Source organism: Brachionichthys hirsutus, chromosome 5 (genome assembly GCF_040956055.1).
Source record: "Brachionichthys hirsutus isolate HB-005 chromosome 5, CSIRO-AGI_Bhir_v1, whole genome shotgun sequence".
Classification (NCBI taxonomy): domain Eukaryota; kingdom Metazoa; phylum Chordata; class Actinopteri; order Lophiiformes; family Brachionichthyidae; genus Brachionichthys; species Brachionichthys hirsutus.
In genome coordinates, this window is record NC_090901.1 from 3,528,547 (window position 1) to 3,548,784 (window position 20,238).

General features: G+C 44.0%; 1 protein-coding gene across 1 annotated transcript; it reads right to left on the reverse strand.

Annotated features, from left to right (window-relative positions):
• Positions 1-635: 635 nt before the first annotated feature.
• On the reverse strand, positions 636-18,859 carry LOC137894126 (novel protein similar to elongation factor RNA polymerase II (ell)). Its single transcript, XM_068739600.1, has 12 exons — positions 18,722-18,859; positions 17,175-17,222; positions 8,990-9,117; positions 8,117-8,268; positions 6,024-6,265; positions 5,400-5,524; positions 3,959-4,076; positions 3,122-3,563; positions 2,570-2,633; positions 1,917-2,088; positions 1,779-1,823; positions 636-1,046 (listed from the first exon to the last, which is right to left on the reverse strand). Exons 1-12 carry the CDS (start codon positions 18,857-18,859, stop codon positions 933-935), a joined length of 1,788 nt encoding a protein of 595 aa, XP_068595701.1. The 3' UTR covers positions 636-932.
• Positions 18,860-20,238: the final 1,379 nt, after the last annotated feature.

A 20,238-nucleotide genomic window follows, 5' to 3' on the forward strand; every position in this document is an offset into this window, starting at 1 on the left:
CCGATTTGAACAACAACTTGAAGACTGAGAAAAAATAACCTGCACTCTTTTTAAAACCGCCTTTAATGTGTTCGCAGAACAACCTGTAGTCGTCCATCATCGGTGTAAGTGTAGCAAACAAACCAGTGATGACTAAAGGGACACTTGAGTTGTTGATGAAAAGGCAGTTCGTGGGTGAAATTTAAGACAAAATGTGCAGAATCACTTATCTCTAAACCAGCACCATGGTGCTCGGCGGAATGTTGTCGGAATGTTCCCGTATTTCTGTGAAATGGAAAGCAGTTATTGGCAGAAAAGCCACCAAGTAAAAGTCCTTATGATCACAGCCCAAAGAGCGGGATCAGATTCTGTAGCATTTTGTGAAACATCGCTGTAAAGGATGTTTTACATTCATTTTGTGATCTTTTAAGTGACGAGACTGAAATGCGTTTTTTTGTAGGTTTTAGTTCCATAGAAATTTACCTTAACATTTGTCCTATCACAAATTAACACATTTCTCTGTATAAACTTAGTAACACCCCCCACAGATTCATTGTACCATCAGTTTAATCCTTTAATTCTGTTGGGTTTAATTGTGTCTGTAAGATAAAGAATAGAGTTAAAATGCAAGCAACTAGAGAAGATCACATCTTTTTTTGCATTTGAGAAAGGAAAAAAAAAACAGATTTGCATTTCACTGTGTCATGTGACCATTTCACAGCAGAACAACTCCAGCCGTTCCAGCAAGAATCATTGAAAGCCATAATGATAAAGGGGCAACGTCCGATCACGAGTGGGTGGTCTCAGCCCACGTTTGAAATATCGCCTCGATCCTCAGATCCATCCACGCTCTGAGGAGTAAAGTGAAAAGTGTCTCAGCGACTGGCAGTCTTTGGGTCCATTCGGAGTCTTTTGGTCCAGTCATAGTCTACCCTGCTGAGGGTAGAGGACGCTTAAAAGGGGCGTTCCTGCGTTCGATCATAATCTGTGATCAGACCTTTGATATGCGACAGTTTCTGATGGAGGTAAACGCATCGCTTCTTCTCTTCCCGATACCCTGGAAACTTCTGGAGAGAGAGAGAAACACAACACGCATCAATATCTAACAAGATACAGTCGGCCTTGCGCAAGTTGTTCGTATTCCTGCCTCGGACTTCACGTCGTATTATGCAATCCTGCCAGAGGCATCAATGCCACTTCAGAAATAAAGACTTGACATGAAGTTAGTGTCCATGACTAACATGGTGGTGGTCCAGGGGACACGGCAGGAAAGATGCGAGTACTCATGAACTCTGGGGGTGGCTCGGTGGTGCAGGGGTTAGCGCTGTTGCCAGCAGCAAGGTTCCGGGTTTGACTCCTATCTGAGGCGTATGTGAGTTTGTATGTTCTCTCCGTGTCTGTGTGGGTTCTCTCTGCGTTCTCTGGCTTCCTTCCACCTCCAAAAAGCATGACATTTAGCGGAATTGATCACTCCAAATTGTTCGTAGGTGTGAGCGTGTGCATGTGTGTTTGTCTTTCAATATTTGATTGCGATGATTTCGCCTCCAGGATGAGTGGATGGAGGGATGGATGCCTTCACAGACATTAAATCCAAGAGTGACACAAGATTTTTCCCATCAACCCCTGAACTGATCAATTGTTATTCCAGAATGTTCATCCAAAGGATGCCGTAATACATTCACAAAATATAAATATTGTATACTGGCAAATTAAATTAATTACAAAGTAAAATGTACGGGCTCGTGTGAGCAATTCATGCATATTACAAAAAAATGAGGTTGAGTTTAAATAACTCTTACTTTCTTGTATTTTCTGTACTTTTGTAGTATTTGGTCCTCCATAAGCTGGAAAACAAAACAAAAAAATGAAAAGGGTAAGTACGTTTTGAGCTGTTCTTCGTTGGTGCTTTGCTAAACGCTCCTGGTCCGGACCAGTACCTTGTACTCTTGTGTTCCTGGAGAGAGCGTGTTGATCTTTGAGCCCAGCTGAACAAACATCTCTGTGATCGCCCCAATCCGGTCATGAAGAGCTCGGTATTCATCGTACTCTGCACAGAAGTCGTTCTTGTACTGTTGTCGCTGCTCCAGTGCGGTTATGGTGTTGTACTTTCTGTAACGGACAGAAAGAAGCAACCAAAATGACTGAGTGGGGTCAGACTCCATCTCCTGACATGAAGCGGTTATTCCCAGACCTTGCCACAAGATGGCAGTGCACAACCGTGAAATGAGCTACCTGCCACATCACATCTTTAACACCATGATGTGTTGACCAGATGTATAAATATAAGCTCCAAGATCATTTGTTTTCAAAGTCATTCTCAGTGAAAGCTTTGCAGCAGTTCATTTAAACATGTGTTTTACTTTATTCTATTTATGTGAATGCTTTGAAGCTGAACCTAACCCCCTTTTTTTTAGGACGAGTTGGTTTGTTTTCTCAAAACCAGTGGGTTCAGACACCAAAAGCTGAAGTCTTCAGGGACATATGACATCAGCATCTCCATGTGTGGAACCGCAGATGCCGTGACAATTATTTGCATCTGAATCTTTCCATGTCTTAATTTATAAAGTTCCTCAGAGTCCATTTATCTTACATTAGAAAGTCGGGAAGTTCCTCCACTGGCATTTGATTGACAGGTGTTTTTTCTTCCTCATGGCCTGTAGACAAGAAAAAAAATACACACAGACACAAGACAGAAATGTTAACGCTATCTGCCATAGCAAATGCAACAATTTGCCATATCAGGACTGATGGAATCATCGAGAACTACTCCCGATAAGAGAACGGATCCGAGGCAAGCAGTCGCGTCAGCAGCTCGGAGCGGGAGGCAGTGCTGCCCGCTGATTCGCTTGGCCATAGGTCGCCAGCTGTTCCACAGTCAATCATCAACAGACTGCAGCGAGGAATGAGGACTGGAAGGTGCCGAAGGTTTTTCAGCCCCAACAGCACTTACTGTTGACTCTAATGAAAATGAATAAATTGCACTTTGTGGACTTCCAACAACAACTTCAGCTCAAACCTGAGAGGTTTTTGTTTCTCTCGCCCTCTGCTAAAATAAAGCTGAAAAGCTTGTGGCTGGAACATGAACATACATGAAGTATGACAAAAACTTTCAGACAAGTCGAGTACATTTACGGCCATTCACCTCTGAGATGTTCTTGGTTCTGCTTTAGGTCAGGGCTGGTCTCAATCCAGTCTGGCTTTAAGCGTTCTCGTTCCTTGTCTTTGTGCTTTTTGGACCGCTTCTTTTTGTGTTGGCCATTGGTGAACTGTTGGTCGGTGCAAATGTCAGTGTGCGGCAGCTTAGAGGCGGGCGTAGTCGGAGCTGGCACCGTCCTCTCCACATGTGGGATAGTGGAAAAGCCGCCGAGTTTGTGAGGTGAATACAGACGATTTGGGCTCCCCTGGAGATGATTGTTGGTTTTGTCAAACTCAAATTTGACTTGTACGTTTGGATTTCCATGGCTGGAGGAGTTACGAGCTTCACTGGTGTCACCACAAGAAGATGACTGCAGAGGCAAACGCTGGTCTAGTCTTTGTTTTTTGGGGGTGTGGCAGTCTGTTGGGTCTGAGGGTAATGGGCGTTTCTAAGAAGGGGGGCAAAAAAGAGAACATGATGATTGACCTGGATTGGGAATATTTGAGTGCATCCATCCACTCATTTTCTTGTCGATGAGAAGACCTACATTGTCTCGTCTACAGCTGCTTTTGAAATTTGCCAAAGTGCCTGCAGTATGTGCGTGACTAGATATTTACTTAAAAAAAAAAAAAAACCTGTCGTCTGACACATCGAGGAATGTGGTTATTTGCTGAGAGCTAGAAGAGAAGACGGAGTAAGTAAGTTAGTAAGTAGGGATACTTTGTACTTTTATCTGAGTACTTCTTGCACCTAAGATTCCAGTCACGTTAATCAGGACATCCGTCATCTATTCTTAGTGTTATGAGAAAAAAAAAAAAAAAAAAAGGGGGGGGCGGGTATTACCACAGAGAGATTCTTGGCAGGACTGAGTTGTGAAGAAGGGGAGTCCCCAGCAGTTTTGTGGAATGAGTGGTTGGGTTGGGGACTCTTCAGGTGGTTGTTGTGAAGTGGCTGAAGTTTCCTGAAGAAAGATCGAGAACATGGAATGCTCAGGTGGGACAGCAAGGTAGCAGTAGCCTTTAACGCTAAACAGGAAGAGGCCGCATGCACACAGAGAATTGATGTCATTTTATTCATCTTACTGTAAGCTTTTTGCATGGCTGATTGGTATGTTTTCTGTCTCTGTTCATTTGTGCCACATGGGAGGAGGGGGGGGGGGGCACAAAGACTCAACACAAGCCACCAAGCAGAACAATGGCAGCAGATTTCACCTCCTGTGGGGCCAAACCCTCTTCAATCTACTTCCTGCAGTTCCTTCCTCAAACAAACGTTACAAGTCATGACCCCCCCCCCCCCCCCCCCCCATGCAACCCTCAATCATATGGTCAGTGCGAGTGTCATGTAGAAACATGTAACAAACCTATATTATTATTGGAATAACAGCAACAGTAAGATAAGAACATGCTCCACAGAATGAAAACTCAAGGACAGAAATGTAAAGTTTCTATGAAACGATCAGTTTTAATCTTATGCGGCCTGCATGCTTACTGCTAGAGTAGACACAAGAAGCGTGATGGACCGGGTGCTCACTCTGGAAAGCTCAGACTTGCTCTTCTAATGCCATTTGGCACAAAGGTGCAGGGAATATGTGTTCCTCTGCTTTGATGTGCCCATTAAGAGATTCAACATTGCAGAGAGGTGGCCATTTAAAAAGCTCCCCGATTTCAGAATGACTTTTCAAACCTTTGGAAAACGAGCCCCCTTAAGCACGATTCCATTGTTATTCAGGAGTAAGACTTTTTTCTGTTGACGGCTTGAAGCCATCTGTCGCCATTCAGACTTTTTCGGTACATACGATTGAAATCTTAGCCCCGAGCTTGACTTGAAACGGCCGTCACACCCAGAACAAACACATATTTCACGAATGTCTGTTATAAGTTCACAGGCTAATGCACACCATAATACAATCTGCACCCACAGGCAGCATCAGCGGTGCATGTGCCTCGCTTTAATGTTGCTCTCTGCATACTGAAGAACTCAGCGGCACTCAAGTGGCCGAGAGCAACGATGTCATCACGTGGATTCCTTTAGGGATAGAGCCTGAAGACGATTAGCTTCGACCACAGACAGAAAGCAAGTGCAAACAGTTATCCTCCTTCTGGTGACCTCTAAAGCTTTGTTAAGGAGTATTGAGTACACAAACAAAATACATTGTGGTACTCAGGTGCTATTATTGTCATTTCTTTTACCCCCACTTTCAGTCTTTATTCTAAGACAAGTTAATTATCTGCTGTCCCAGGTGTAACGTAGCATACTTGTTTCAGTTGTATTTTATACTACCAACCTGATCAGCAGCCTGTGGATGAGTTGCTTCTCTTCCTCCAGATATCCAGGCCAGTCTCTCTGAACTTGTCTGTAGAGCTCATCCTTCAGAGAGTAGCTGTGGTCTTTAGGGTTCATTTTGCCAACCTGAAAAACGGAAAGTTCAATGATGGTTTTATAAAAAAAAACAAATGAAAATGTTGGAATTCAATTGTATGTGTGAAAATAAAACAAGCACTTTCTTAATTAGGCTTTCTTTCACTGTTTCTGAGGTGAACATTCACACCCTGCTCTTATGCTTAAATTCTTTGGAAACAAATCGAACCAAACCACAGATCCCAGCTGGAGACACGCCCCACCCCTCTCGTGTCAAAACACAATCTTCTCCTCCAAGGACAATTAAGGCACAGCCCTAATTACAGCTACAAGTGGCAGCACAGTCTCCGTTTGACGACTGCAGCGGGACAATCGAGGGAATGCAGGAAATATGTCTGAGATCCACTTTCTATTCTAACAGCACCTTTTCAGATTAGCTTTACAGCTTCACAGTGGCTGTCTGCTCATCACTGTTCTCTACAAAATAAGTTGGGGGGGGGGGGTAATTTATCTTGATTCTAATAGCAACTTAATGTATCTTCATAATTACCTCATCTAAAACTGACGTCAGGTCAGCCTTGTCCTTTGGACTGGCCCGTTCCCTCTCCAACCACAGTAGCAGCTCAGGTTTCCGGTAGGGCTTTAAGGCCAATAAATGCATGATACGTTCCTTCAAGGGTCGGTGTGCCACAGGGTTTAGAGCCAGGCTCCTCTTGTTGCTGGGGGAGTGCTTGTTGCTGCCTTCTGACCCTGATGCCAGAGCCTGCTTCCGCTGTACCTTCACACATTTACCTAAAATCAAATCAAACGGATGCACAGCGCAGTTTCGTCATTATATTTGTGAAAGGTAGGGGAAAGTTTGTTTGCTTTTTGAATCAGTTTCACAGAGAGCATCATAGTCTTCACAGTGCAGCAATATAAATCTACTTTTGAATGGCTATCCTACTTGTTCCACAGTGAACATATGCATTCGGCATTTTGTCTTGTGTTTTTGCTGTTGTCATGCAATCCTGCTTTATGCACGAGTAACATTACGTCCACACATCAACACCTTCAACACAATACGATATGTGCTCGTGTGCCTTTCTGTGCCAGTGTGCAGAGGCAGCGCTGCTGCAATAGCAAAACAAGGGTTGACAGAAGAGTTAGCCTCCTGCTGAATAAACAGTGGAACAGAAACTAAAGCCACTGACACAGAGAGGCCTTCTCTTCCTGCAGCAGCACGAATCCAGTCAGACTCCTATATAATCTCATTCCAACATTAAGCAATACTTTGGAGGTTTCTATATGTTGAATAGTAACAGCACGTTCACAGGGACAAAGTGCTAGAAGTATCATAAGTATACAAGACTTTTTTACAAAACATGAACACTGTGAATATCTCTGTTCTGAAAAGCAAATCATGTGTAATTAGTCAGTTTTAGCAAATAGCAAATTTGCAGTATTTATAGCAATATTCCTCCTAAGATTCAAATTATATTACTATGAATTGAGAAGGCAAAATGCAGAGGCTGGTTTTAACATTAACCTTGAACCAGGCCATCAAGGTTTTAGGAAAATACTGTAGACTACCCGCTCTAAAAAACCTGCACTGCCACATTTTAGGCAAGCAGAAACGAGACACTGTTTCAGCATGATAAATTAAAGGAGCCTCGGGGAAGTTTCTAAGAATTCCAAGCGGGTGTTTGACAGTAATGTCTCTCTTCTTTTTTTCTTTTTTACACTACTCTGAGTGTATGTGGCAGCAATACACACATTTTAGTTGCAATTTGTCACCGTCTCTGTCACCCTCAACACAAATAAACCTTAAAACATACATTAAGTAAATTGTGGACATTTTTCTGCAATCTGTATAATTGTGAGCTGGTGTGCCATAAAAAGATTCACCACTCAACAACTGTGTTTCTTTGTAATCCACACCTCATTTATTCCTTTTTTCTGATGTCCATGAGAAGGAAAGGACGTGTAATTACATGTAACCAGGCTCAGATACATGGACATGCTAAATATGTTGTAAAAAGTCTCGGTCCATAAAAACTGTCCTGTAACACTGGTCTAGACAGCATGTGTCCACCCATAAAATATAATGTACAGTACTGCAATTGACACGGGGCCTCTAAATGCCATGAAACCCAATGGATAGATAATTTATAAACCAAAGGCATGGCTGATTTAATCAAAAAGATTAAGACTCAGGCACTGAGGGGGCAATTAAATAAAAATAATTGCAATATCCTTCATTCAAGCTTACAAATAAGGATGTTGTTGATCAAATGAAAATTCATTAAAGTCAAGGCAAAACAAAGCAAGAGACTTGTTGACACATATTTGTGGAAAACGTAATTACACCGATGGCGCTGGCCGGTAGGCAGGCTGGCTGGCACAGTGCCTGAGCAATCTGGTCAGAATGAAAGGAAATCTACAAGAAAGGGCATCCCTCTCAAGTGAGTAATTACAACCCAGCACTTTGATCAGTTATGTGATCGGCTCCACACCGTATGGCAGGATAAAACGGTGAGAAGCTGTGGTTTAGAAGCGTCCTGGGAACAGGAAAGCTCTCCAGGTTTCTGTCCTTGATCCCTGCATGTTTTGAAGGTTGGGAGATAGAACAGAATGTGTACACAGCTATTAAGCAAAACTCACTTGGCCCCGGCTTGATCTCAATTGCCGAACGGCTCCAGTCCTTCTCCACCTGAGACATGCGCTCTCGGGTTGTTTGGTAGGAGTCGTCTGTGGCACAAACTGTGATCTTGTCCTGAATGCTGCCTTGACCCTCCAGTTGATCCCTGCCCTCCCTGCGTGAAGAAGAAGAAGAAGAGACTACATTTATAAAGCCTCTCATTTGGATCAAAGCCACAAGCTTTAGAGGGTTTTACTCTCAGACCAAACTGGTCCTCTGACATGTGTTTGGATGCCCTTTTCCAGCTCCATGGTATAAAGCATGAGTTATAAAGGGTAAACGAATCTCAGCTCTGCACTCACCCTTTAACAACCCTTTGTTTGGCCCTGCATAGCCACAGACACCATCACTCTGTTCTCAATTATTAGTGGTCACAACTTAGAGGTCAGTTGTGGCCAGATGCCGGCTTAGGCCAATTGATGTACTATGGTGAAGATGGACATGTCAGTGGACATTCCACTGACATGAAGGAATACCACCATTTGAATTGCAGCCACAATTCTAGAAAAGCGTGACACCGAAGAGAAAAAGAAAGGAATAAGTGCTTTTTTATATTTATTCGCTACATTATCGCGACTTCCTCTGGGCTGTCAACTATAATTGTTGCTGTCAAAACTCTACTGCTGCATCAATGTTTGCATGAAATGCATACGAAAGAATGTAGGCATTGAGGGGATGCCCATTTATGGGCGGGCATATCTGTTTACTTATGGAAAGCGAGCATAAATGGGCCTTCAGTGTGTCATTGTCGCTTTCTTTCAATGTACACAATGTACACGATGGTGCTGCCTGTTGTTGTTGCATAGCGAGGAGAAAGAGTGACTTGTGTTGCTTACCCGGAGACATACTGATGAATGCAGTCAAAGCTGGACTGAGGCTTGTCTTTGCTGTCGCTGGACAGGTAGAACGAGAAGACTCTGAATCCATCAGGCGATTCAGGGGTCGGCACCGGGATCTTTATGTACTACCAATAAAAATAAAGACAAATATGAGGATGATATATGGAGAACAGGAAAAAAAAAGGTCCTAATTTTTCTTAGTCATATTTATTAACTTTTAAAGTTAATGTACTGTGCAATACGCATGTTCTTTTTTTTTTTTTTTATCTCTTCCAGATACAACTGATTCCATAAAATAACAAAATGGACAAATACTGCTTGAATTATAACAAAAAGATGTCCAGTTTATTACTATTATTCATTGGATGTCCTAAATTAAACACAGATTTGACTAACAACCATCATAGTGTTTTAGTTGCTGCAGCTCTAGTTCCTTCTCTGTTTCACTTGGTTTTGTGGCAGACCTTGTGGTGCCACCGCGGCACGAAGCATACAGGTGCATTCTGTGGTCGGACCTAATTAAGACCCCCCAATAAGTTGCTTGAAAGTTATGCCATGTCCCTGGCAGGACAAATGCCCAGCCGTGCAGCAAAGCCGTGAGCAACCTTTTTTATTTATTTTTTGGCAGAGCCAATGAACGGCTCCTCTCCTCTACAGCCCTCCTCCTCTTCTTAAGACCCAACGCTCAGCATTCACCCCCCCCCCCCCCCCCCCCATCCGCCTCCAGCTTTCCCCTCATGTGCACGCATTTGTCAACACAAAATGCAAAGCAAGCCCGCAAGGGCCATGGACGCTCGAGACACACTGCTGACCATTAATTCTGACCTATTTCTGCCTGGCCAAGAAGAAAGAAGCCGCCGAAGAATTATGCTAATTAAGGACTATTAACTAAAAAAAAAAGATCAACATAAGCAGGGAGACAAGCGATGTCCTTATGACATTCAGAATGAAATAGTGGCTGCCTTGAGCAAGAAGAGAAGCGGCGATTCAACAAGTGCGGTTATTGACATAAGAAATGCAGAACTTGTTTAGATTGGCTTCATCGAGAGAGCTGCTGGATAAAATGTTGTCTTATAGGAACATAATATTGAACATTTACACATTAAGAATAGCACGAGTGCCACGTTGTCCACTCTTTCAGTCGATGGCAGCAGCAGCATGAGCCCCCCCCCCCCCCCCCCCTCCCACCATGCTTCAGGTTTGCCTGTCAACCCCTTCCATGCCACTGCGCACGCTTTACATTCTAATTCTAATCAATGTCACTTAGGTCAGACTGCTCGGAGGTCATCCCCGTTTTATTCAGATTCCTTCTCGAGCTTTGCAACCATATGCCATTTAACCTTTCGGCTCCCGGCTCCGAGTGGTCAGGAAGCAGAGCCCGTGTGTCTAACACCAGAACCACAAAGTTAACCCTGAAAGTGCAGCAAGAGGGAAAAAATTTAAAAAAGGGAACTATAAATAGTAAAAAATAAAAATGAAGAACTTGACATTTGTGGGAAACATTTGACTCTTGCCAAGAGTTTGTTGTAATTTTCTGATCGTATCTGTACAGTAAACGCGCAGCTCCTGCCACCATTAAGCTGAGCCTCAGCACAAAGACCCGAGAGGAACAACTAGCCTGGCTCTGAGTGAGCAGCAAAAGCACATAATTACCATGTCATTTCTTCGGATCTGAAAAAAAGGCTCCTCCCTTTGACTGAAATATTTCATGAAAGTGATCCTGTAAGAGTTTCTTGACCATCAGCCTAAAATGTACCAGTAGAAAAAAAGACAATAGAAGCTGCACATTAATATCTATGTCTTATTTGAAAATTATATAATTCAACAGCCATGAGCGGTAAAGAGAACTGCAAGCGAGAAATGGGACGACACAAAGAAATGGCACCTTCCATTATAAACGATAGAGCAGCAGACACAACTGTACAAGAATACAACTTTATTATAACTCTTGATGTTCGGGGTTTCCCACTGGTTTTCAGCGGCTGCTCTGCCTCGGCTCTCGTAGCCCTTTTCCACCAGGACAGTTCCACAAGTCTGCTTCAGAGCCGGTGCCTGATCTGGAACTAACTCCCCGAGTTTCCACAGCCAAAAGACCATCTCTCGGCCAGAAACACTGGTGCCAGAGTGAAAATGAAACCTTCCTGGTCTACAGACAACAATCAGTTATGTCAGGGGGGCTGGCTCATTAAATAAAAATCAAAACCCTGCAACCGTCATTTTTAACTGTACCAAAGGACATTATGAGGAAACAACAAAGTGTCTCCTTGCACCGTGGTCTTTGGCAAAAGAGCAAAAGAAATCAGATGGACAAAGCCAGTGTTTGAAGCTTTCGTGCCTCTCCAGCCAGAGGAACTGAACCAACTCTTTACTGGGGCCTGGAACCAGCACCACAATCTCCGGATCTACGTTGGGCGTGAGTGTGATCACGCCCAACCAATCCTAAGGTTTGATTTAGCTTCACAACGTCATTATTCTCACTGCCATTTGAGTTTGTTGTCGATAATCCCAATGCTTTCTCTCTTTATCACTTCAGGTAATGACATTTGCAATTATATCATCTAACAGTTTTACTAAATACTAACAAGAAAAACAACGTTTTCTGCAGTCGGAAACACCAGAGCTTTATAAATGACTGGAAACAGAGACTTCAGAAAGCGCTAATGATCACAGCTTGTTTGTAACAAGTGGCCTCTTTCATCGTTATCTCTCTAAGCCTGATGAAATTAATTCACCCTTGATGTGTTTAATCGGTGAAAATGCTTGTGCCGACACGTTTACAGTTCTAAAGCTACTGTCAGTCAAGTAGCAGGTGTAGATTTACACAGAGACGCTGAGGCACAGACCTCTTATATGGAGGTTTGCTTTACTTTGATCCCAAGGGGTGTGTGTGTGTGTGTGTGTGTGAGGTCAAATGTCTAGAGAAACTGTTGGCAGTGAAAAATCAGCGGCGTCACATCCTGCAATCATCAACAAACAACAGAAATAGAAGCAGAGATGCTGAATTGAATTCAGGTTTGATTCAGGTAAAGTTGATCTGCTTTATGCCGTTTCAGCTTCCTCCTCATTCCTTCCTTCTCGTTCATTTAGGGTCATTTTTGTTTGATCATTCATTAATCAGAGAAAAGCTTCATTATACATATTATTATCACCATCAGAGGGTCCTGTTAACATGGAGCAGCCTAAAAGGACTTATCCTTATCCTTATCACCCTGTCATTGCAGCCCCCCCCCCCCCCCCTCATGAAGCATACAGGCTGACAATAATGGTTTCTGGGGCCACAGACCATCCACATCTGCTATTCCGGGGCCTGTGTGTATGGAGATGTCACATTCTTTCAAGCAGTCATACGGTGTGAACTGGAGTGGAACAAAAATAAAATCAAAGCAGGGGGCGCCGCAGTTGAACAAGGACAAAAGACTCCATCTGTGATGTCCTTGTAAAATTTCATATCCAAGTCCGTGAGCACGTTGAAACAGCTTGTTGTCTTTTATGGAGTTAAGGAGTTCTTAACCCTGCCGTTTGGGTAGGAAGGAAAAATGCTTCACTCAAGAGCTCTGCGCCCCCCCCCCCCACCCCCCCTCTGATTTTGCACTTTTGCAAGCCAAATATCTGCAGGGGAAGAAGAGAGGATAGTCTCTCGCCATCTTTCTTTTCTTTGCTCTGCAGACGAAGGCAAGGATCTGACTCTGGTATTTGGCATGGCAACACGGAACTGGACGCAGGCACATGGATATGCCATTTACATCGAAGTCTCTGCCTCCTGCCTCCGTCTGTCCTGACACTAGTTACCATTGTCTTCTCATCCGAGTCTACTCAGCCATAGCAGCTCTGAGAGCCACCCGTCTTTTGTTCTAGCATCTTCCCCCCACAAAGCTGAGTGCAATGGGGCTGTCGGCCCGCCTGGATTATTCATGAGCAGCAGGGACGTATGGCTGCGTGTTGTTGGGGGGTTCAGGGAGATATTTGGGGGCTTTGGGCCTGCATGGGGGGGGGGGGGGGGGGGGGGGGGGTGATGCCAGTGGATGAGGGATAGCCCTAAATAGTGTTCTTTTAGGAATGTGCTGAGTGTGGATCCTGCCTGGAGAAACCGTATCTACTCCCACCTTGTTTGGGTTTATGTGTTTACATCAAATAATGGATTCCAATGATTCAGGAATTGACCTCCTGGTAAAAAAAACATTTTACTGTCTGCCTTGTTTCCTGCCATACACACGCCGTGATGCTGATGATTATTTAATTTTATCCACTGTCCCAAAGATCCATTCAGTTTGAGGTTCAATTCCACTGTGACTCATTTGCTAAAAACACATGACAACACAGTGCGTTCAATAAGTCGGTGGATGTGGTGGCTCCTGTGCTTAGGGCTCTATTCATTGAGGGCAGGGTGGCGGGGGGGGGGGTTGGTAGAGACAGGAAAGCTAAAGGAGGAGGGGTGGGGATATGGGGATGAGCAACCGTCGAACATCCCCCACGGAACTGCCTGTTATGCCAAGTAGAATCAGGCATTTTCCAAGAAGCTGGAGCGGGATGGGGATTTTCAAACCCCATATTAAGCGATAAGGAATTATTTCCAGTGTGTAGAAAAGAGCAAATAAACCACAGACACACTGAGAATGTTTTTCTTTAAAACTTTCACTAATCTAACAGAGATTCTTAGGAAGAACATTTCCTGTGCATCTTGTTATTAGGTCACAGATGACCCACTGACACCAGTCGTGTGTTTCCCCCGTTACGATGGTGCACTAGACTCCCATTGCAGGACGTTCCTCTCTATGCGGGCGGATTGTGTGTTGCATCCAAACCTGATTTACTTGCAGTGAAACCCTCACCTAAACCTTAACTCAAGACATCCCAAGACGAAGCAAGTGCAAGTATATCACTAATAATAATAATTAAGTAAGCGTGTTAAAGAGGGGGCGTGTCCAAGACTCCAAGCGCAGACCTCCGCCGAGCAGCTCGTTTCCCTCCTAACTGGATTTACACCGTCCACATGGTGATCTGGATCATCATCGTCTTGGTATCTTTATTCACCAACCATTAAAAGTAGCCGTGAATTGGACTTAATGTGTATTTTTAGCTGATTTCTGAATCCGTAAAATGGAGTTTTCAATGTTAAAATATAATATTTTCATAATCATCTGTTCCTGGTAACATTCCCAACATTTCCTGAAAATGTCATCCAGATCCGTCCAGAACATTTTGAGTTAGACAGACGGACGGACAGACAGACAAACAGACGCCGGCGATGACGTAACCTCCGCCTCACCTCGGCGGAGCTATTCAGTGTTTCCTGATCTTTTCCGTCGCCATAAAGTACTTTAAAAGTCATCGTTGCGTCGCTAAAAAAAAATCCCTTGTGTGCCGCCAAAGACCATAATAACGACAGAGAAGCTAACCAAAAGGTCGTCTCATAACTGCAGGATCTCATGAGGCCTAAAATACACTGGATGATCCAAAGCCTGCTAGAGCCAAATGCTTCTCCATAAACACGCTGGGCCTCAGAGAAAACAGAGGCTTAACACATCTGGATGAATAGAGCGGCGTGTGCCCTTTCAGAAACACGTGGGACAACTCTCCCTCTCTCTGCTGTGCCACGGGGAGAGGACGGCTCTCAGACCGCATTCCTGCTATTGTTATTCTAATGAGCTTCCAGAAAAAAAAGAGAAAGAGAGAGAAAATGACGTGCATGCACACATACTGCAAAAGCTTATTGGCAGTATGGGCAAGAGGAGAAGTGGAGCAGTGTGGTTGTGCATGGGGGGGGTCGAATCAGAGCAGCTATTTGTGAGATAGACGTTTCAGGCAAGGCATGGGGGGGGGGGGGGAGCTCAGCCTTCACACACAGTCGTCATGAGAATATCTTCAAGAGCACCTCGGCATTCCCCTCGTCCCCCCCCCCTGTTGGTGCTTTTATGTGACAGCTGTGCACACAAATACGGGCTGGCCCGTAAACAAAAGCAATCACTCCAGAAAATGCATTTCAGCATTTATGAAGTGAGGAGCAAATGAAACGGGCGTCACATCGGACACAACATGACAATCAGAAAATAAAGTGAACCTTTGACAACAGCAGCAAAACACTCATGATACTGGCATTCATTCATTCATTCGTTCATACAGAATGAACTGGTTACGATGCATTGGGGGGGAGATAATAGTGCTGCAAGCCATCCAGACACGCAACTAAGCACTTCCTAATCTAAACGCATTTCCTAATCTATATGTACCCTGCAGAATGGAACAAATAAATCAGAACTCACACAAGCTTTTTTTTTTCTCTTCTCACTAAATGGGCATAGCTCATGCCAACAAGCCGGCGCCGTTGCCAGGCCTAAAGGAAAATAAGCGCTAGGATGTGAAATTCCAAGCCATGGGAACCCAGACGAGAGCTGAACATATTCCCTAATCTCTGGTGAATATTTATTCAAAGTAATCAAGAATTTCTTTTCAACCTGCTTTAATGAAATGAAACACTGCTGATTTCTTTATGGTTCATATAGCATCACAAGGTCCCTTCTTTATTTTTTTAATTTTATGCCTTCAGTCATTTGCTTCACTTTAATGCAACACCCATTTTTAATTATGCTTCTACCCAATTCAGATCAGTGAGCGCTGAGCGCACAGGCTAGATACAAAAAGGCATGAATTATTAACTTGAGATTTACTGTGCACGTTTTACCGTCAAGTGCCAGTTCCAGAGGGATCTAGGAGGTTGTGTGCCAGGACCGTGATTAAAAAAAATTCCTCTGTTTTTTTGGTGCCCAAAGAAGACAATGATCGGAAACAAGCAGTCACGGCTTCCGGGTTCGAGCTCTGTCAACTGTCTCTGGCAACTGTCAGTGGACAAAAACCACCTTCCATGTCCTCAAAAGCCTTAAATGTTGCTTTTGAGAAAGGGGTGTGCTCTCGGAAACACTTTTCCAGGAAGAAGAAGAAATGCATGGGAAAATATAGATCATTCACCATGGAGAAATAGGCCAATATTTCTATCTTATCGGTGCGCCAGGGTGCCATGTTCACCAACACCCCCCAACTAATGGCTTAATCTGGCCTCTCCCCACCGCCACCAATAGATTCAGCTACCTCATTAATGCCCAATCGTCCAGCACGAGAACTATTGTCAGAGGGGGGGAGGGAGCCCGAGCTTGAATTCTGCAAAGCAATTTGAATATATAATGTACGAGCCATGATATAATCACCAAACCCTATTCAGTGATTAAAGAACACTTAAATTGCTCAAACTAACATTTCTTCAGAAGGAGGTTGATCTGCTGCTCGTTTTTTTTGCAGACGGCTCATTGTCACGTTTGCATACATTATTTGCGTTTTTGGACATTCCGTGCTGCGTCGGTAAAATTCCACCGCTCTTGAATCATTCCTGTGTTCCGCATCTTTCATGTCTGCACGGAGACAACAGGCGTGGAGACATAGGGGCTCCCTGGGGTTTACCCACTCCCCAATCTCCCCCCCCCCCCTCCCTGAACAAAGCCTCCCCAGTTGCAAGTCTGACCTAGTAACCTGGCTGACAGCCTGGGGGGTTATAGCGCACCCTGTCTTAGGGCTTCCATGTGAGCACACAGGGCCAGCGTTTATGTACACAGCAAAGTCACTTTCGTCAATGCAATCCGCTCTCGCAGGGATTAGAACAGCTCCCTTTAGAGAGGAGGGAGGGTGGAGTAAATGTGCAGCAGCCTCGCGGGCAGCACCAAAGAGATGCAGGCATCTTTCTTTACAGACCCTTTGCATGAAAGCAGGCGCCGGCTTTCACTGACAGCCGTTTTTATTAGATTATGCACCATGCTTCTTTAAATACAAAGAGTACCAAGTCAAGTATAACCGTCGCAATGTAGCACAACTGAGCTAAGTAACAGCTTTCCCCCTCTTGGCTTTGGCTCTGGTTCATTCAAAGGAGGATCTTGATCCCCGAGATCATTAAGTTTAAATGTTTTAAGAAATGGAAGAGAGACAAGAAAATCAATCAACTGGAAAGACACTAAACCATCCCAACATTTGGAAAACCACACGGCCGGCCTCTTCACAGACGCATGCATGTGCTTATTAAATACATAAGAATCAAGCAAGCCGTGCGGAGGAACTGTCAGAAGTGTGCTCCACAGCAAATCAGAACCAATTAGGGCATTTAATTTCTGAGGCATTAGGGAGAGTATGCAAAACCTCTTACCCCCTGGCTCCCCTTGAAGCAAATCACTGGCTGATTTGATATTGACGCCTGAGGAGAGAGAGAGAAACAGTGGTCAGGAATCATCTTCTTGTCTACTCTAATGGATATCTGATTCGCCAAGATTAAAAATACATAACCGCTGTTCCAAATCTCATGCATGGGTTTCTCTCTATAATATAAGTCTGACATGAGTCAAAGCAGAGTTTGGATTAAAAGCTGCGACAGATCCGGCAGAAAGACAACATCCCATCTGAAAGCATTTATATGTATTAAAAAATATAGATGTATAAGCCCTTCATGCTGCAGTTTGCAACTCTGCACCTTTCAAAAACCACAGGTTAACCTTAAGTCATAACAGACGCGTTGAAGAAATATTAACAGAACGCCTGCATCTGCAGCAACACGATGGAGACGACGGCGTGTGAAGTGCAGCTGTGCTGGTGATTGACAGAGCTCTTATTTCATTATTAATGGTGTTGGGAAATGTTCAGGGGCAACATTAGAATTTCCTCTACAAACCATTTTAATATTACATTTAATTGCAAATATTTGTTTACATTTACTTCTCGCTGAGTGTACTACTCAGTGAATTGATGTGTGGATCTCCTGCCTGCCTGCCTGCCTTGCTGTGGAGCGTCAACCTGCGTGAGTTTTCTCTGCTTCACGGACCAATGAGCTCCGGAGCTGGGCGGGCTTCCAGGCGCGTAAAAGGCAAAAAAACAAACAAAACCAAAACAACAATAACGCACCAGAGCCCGAAACGACTCCCTCAGCACTGCCACCGAGCTGAACGCAGACTGTACAGCTGGACCCCCACACGTAGGAGGAAAAACGCAACCAAATGCCCCCCCCCCCCCCCAAACTGCATTCCAAACTGGGATTTACGCGTTTTATCTGGAATTGCTCTCGGACATAACAGAAAATATTAGTGGTCTCACCTAATGTACCACAAAAGCAATAAAACAGACTCCCGGATTCAGAGGAGATTGATCATTTGTTTGACGCGCAAAAATAAAACATATTTTCTTCTTAACTTTTAATGATTGACAATCGTGTGATTGGCTCACAATCAAACTAATAAACTTCAAATATAATGAATGCATAGAAAAAAGAGAGAGCGGGGAAAAAAGCAGGCTTTCAAAGTTCAGGGCATGATCAGCAATCTCTGGCATAAACTTTAGTGGCTTTTGGTTTTTCGGGAAATTACGCATCGGTGAGCCAACAGACAAGCACAATTTAAAACAGCCGGAGCCTCTCCCTTTGACACATTTCACCATGCGCTTATTAAAGTATTAATGAAATAGAGCTTCATTCATCAGAACCGGATAAATGTCCTGTTTTCTTACGAACAAAGCTTTTACTTCTTTCTTTCTTTTTTTTTTTTTTACTTAACTGGATAAATTTCTCGTTCATTTGTCTATTACAATTTATACTTTAGTTTTTCTGTCATCAGATCAAAATCCCGATTTGGATTTTACCAGTCCCCAGAGTTGGAACGCGATTTAAAAATAACATTAAATAAATAAACACGCTGGAGCGCGTCTCACCTTCAGGCTCTGGTAGGCTTCCAGGGCCCGGATGGCGGTGTCGGTGAGTTTGACGTGATAAAGAGTCGGACTCGGAGCGTTTCTGCTGATTCTGCCACAGGAGAGCCCAAACCGGTGCTCCTGTCTCAGCGCTGCCATTTCTACAACAACCGAACTCAGTCGGTGACATTCTGTCTGGAACGTCACGGAGGAGAGGGGCGGGGCTTAGCGACGAGCGCAGCGGCGCGCTCACGCGCTCACGCGTGCACGTACACACACACACACAGAGAGAGGAAGTATGAACGCAATTTTACTTTCGCTTTGTCGGCCCGCTGTCGTCGGTGCCATCGAAGCAGCTTGTGTTCGATCCAAAGTGACTGGCTGATGCATGCTGGGATTTTATTTTATTTTTGGTTTAACTTATACATTTAGAAATGTAGAAAAAAAATGACAATATTTTAATTATTGACATGAATTAGTGTAACATTGCCTTCTTGCCTCATAGCGAGAACATTGGACGCCTGCAGTGTGTGGAGGTTGTATGTTCTCCCGCGTCTGCGTGGGTTTTCTCTGAACTGATTACTGAGCATGAGTGGTCGTCTGTCTATGTGTGGCCCCGCGATGTGCTGGCGACACGTCCGGGGTGTATCCTGCTTCTCATCCGCTGGGACCGTGACCCACAAGGCGAATAAAACACCTGTTATAGAGATATGAATGAGGTCGTCTCGTCTGCAAGAAGATGGATGGATGGATGGAAAATAAGTGTTTGTATAAATATTCACTCCTTTAATGTGACCAACCAAATTGATCCGAGGTCCTCAGGCTGACTGTGGTTCAGCCGGTAGAAGGTTATGGTTCAAGCCCCAGACTATGTGCTGATGTACCTTTGAGGAAGATACTTAACCCCAACTTGCTCCCCGAGCACCATTGGTGCTGGGTCAAAGGTAGAGAACACATTTCAGATCCTTGTTCTATGTATAATTAGATCCTATGTACGTGTGTGCGTGAGCGTGTGTACGTGACAACAGAGCCTCTTCTAATATAATGTGTTAGTATCACATTAGCTTTGCTCCAGTAGCGATGATATTTCCTCCCCGGACCATTTCCTCTCCGAGAGTGGAAATGCGATTCTTAAAAAGGGAAAACAATTGTCTCCCAACAGATGTTAAATTAAATTACGTTAGACCCTCTATATCCTGAGATCTTATTTGTAGATTGCGATCATGGAAACTGTTTTATGGGCCACAACAGTGAAGCCATTAAGAATCTTAAAGAGGCTTTGGCAGATTAGGTTTTTTTTCATTTTCTAATCCTTCGGATTATTGCAGCACAATCCTGGAGGCTGGGAGTGCGTCGTTGTGGTGCACTGTTTATTTACATTGATTATTTTTTTGATTTGCTGTTCCATCACTGCATTGCGTAGATTAAGATCCCCCCCCCCCCAAGCTGGGAAGAAGAGAGCAAGGTCAAGTGCAACAGACCAGCAAAATAAACTACCTAGCTGTGGAAAGAATGACGTTTTTCAAAAAACTCTTAAT

Excerpts from the sequence above, each read along its gene's own strand:
- LOC137894126 (XM_068739600.1), bottom strand. The coding sequence starts at position 18,859 with ATGGCAGCGCTGAGACAGGAGCACCGGTTTGGGCTCTCCTGTGGCAGA. Across the intron at positions 9,118-17,174 it reads GCTTCAAGGGGAGCCAGGGG|TACATAAAGATCCCGGTGCC; the intron begins GTAAGAGGTTTT and ends TTTTATTGGTAG. Across the intron at positions 2,089-2,569 it reads GAACTTCCCGACTTTCTAAT|AAAGTACAACACCATAACCG; the intron begins GTAAGATAAATG and ends TGTCCGTTACAG.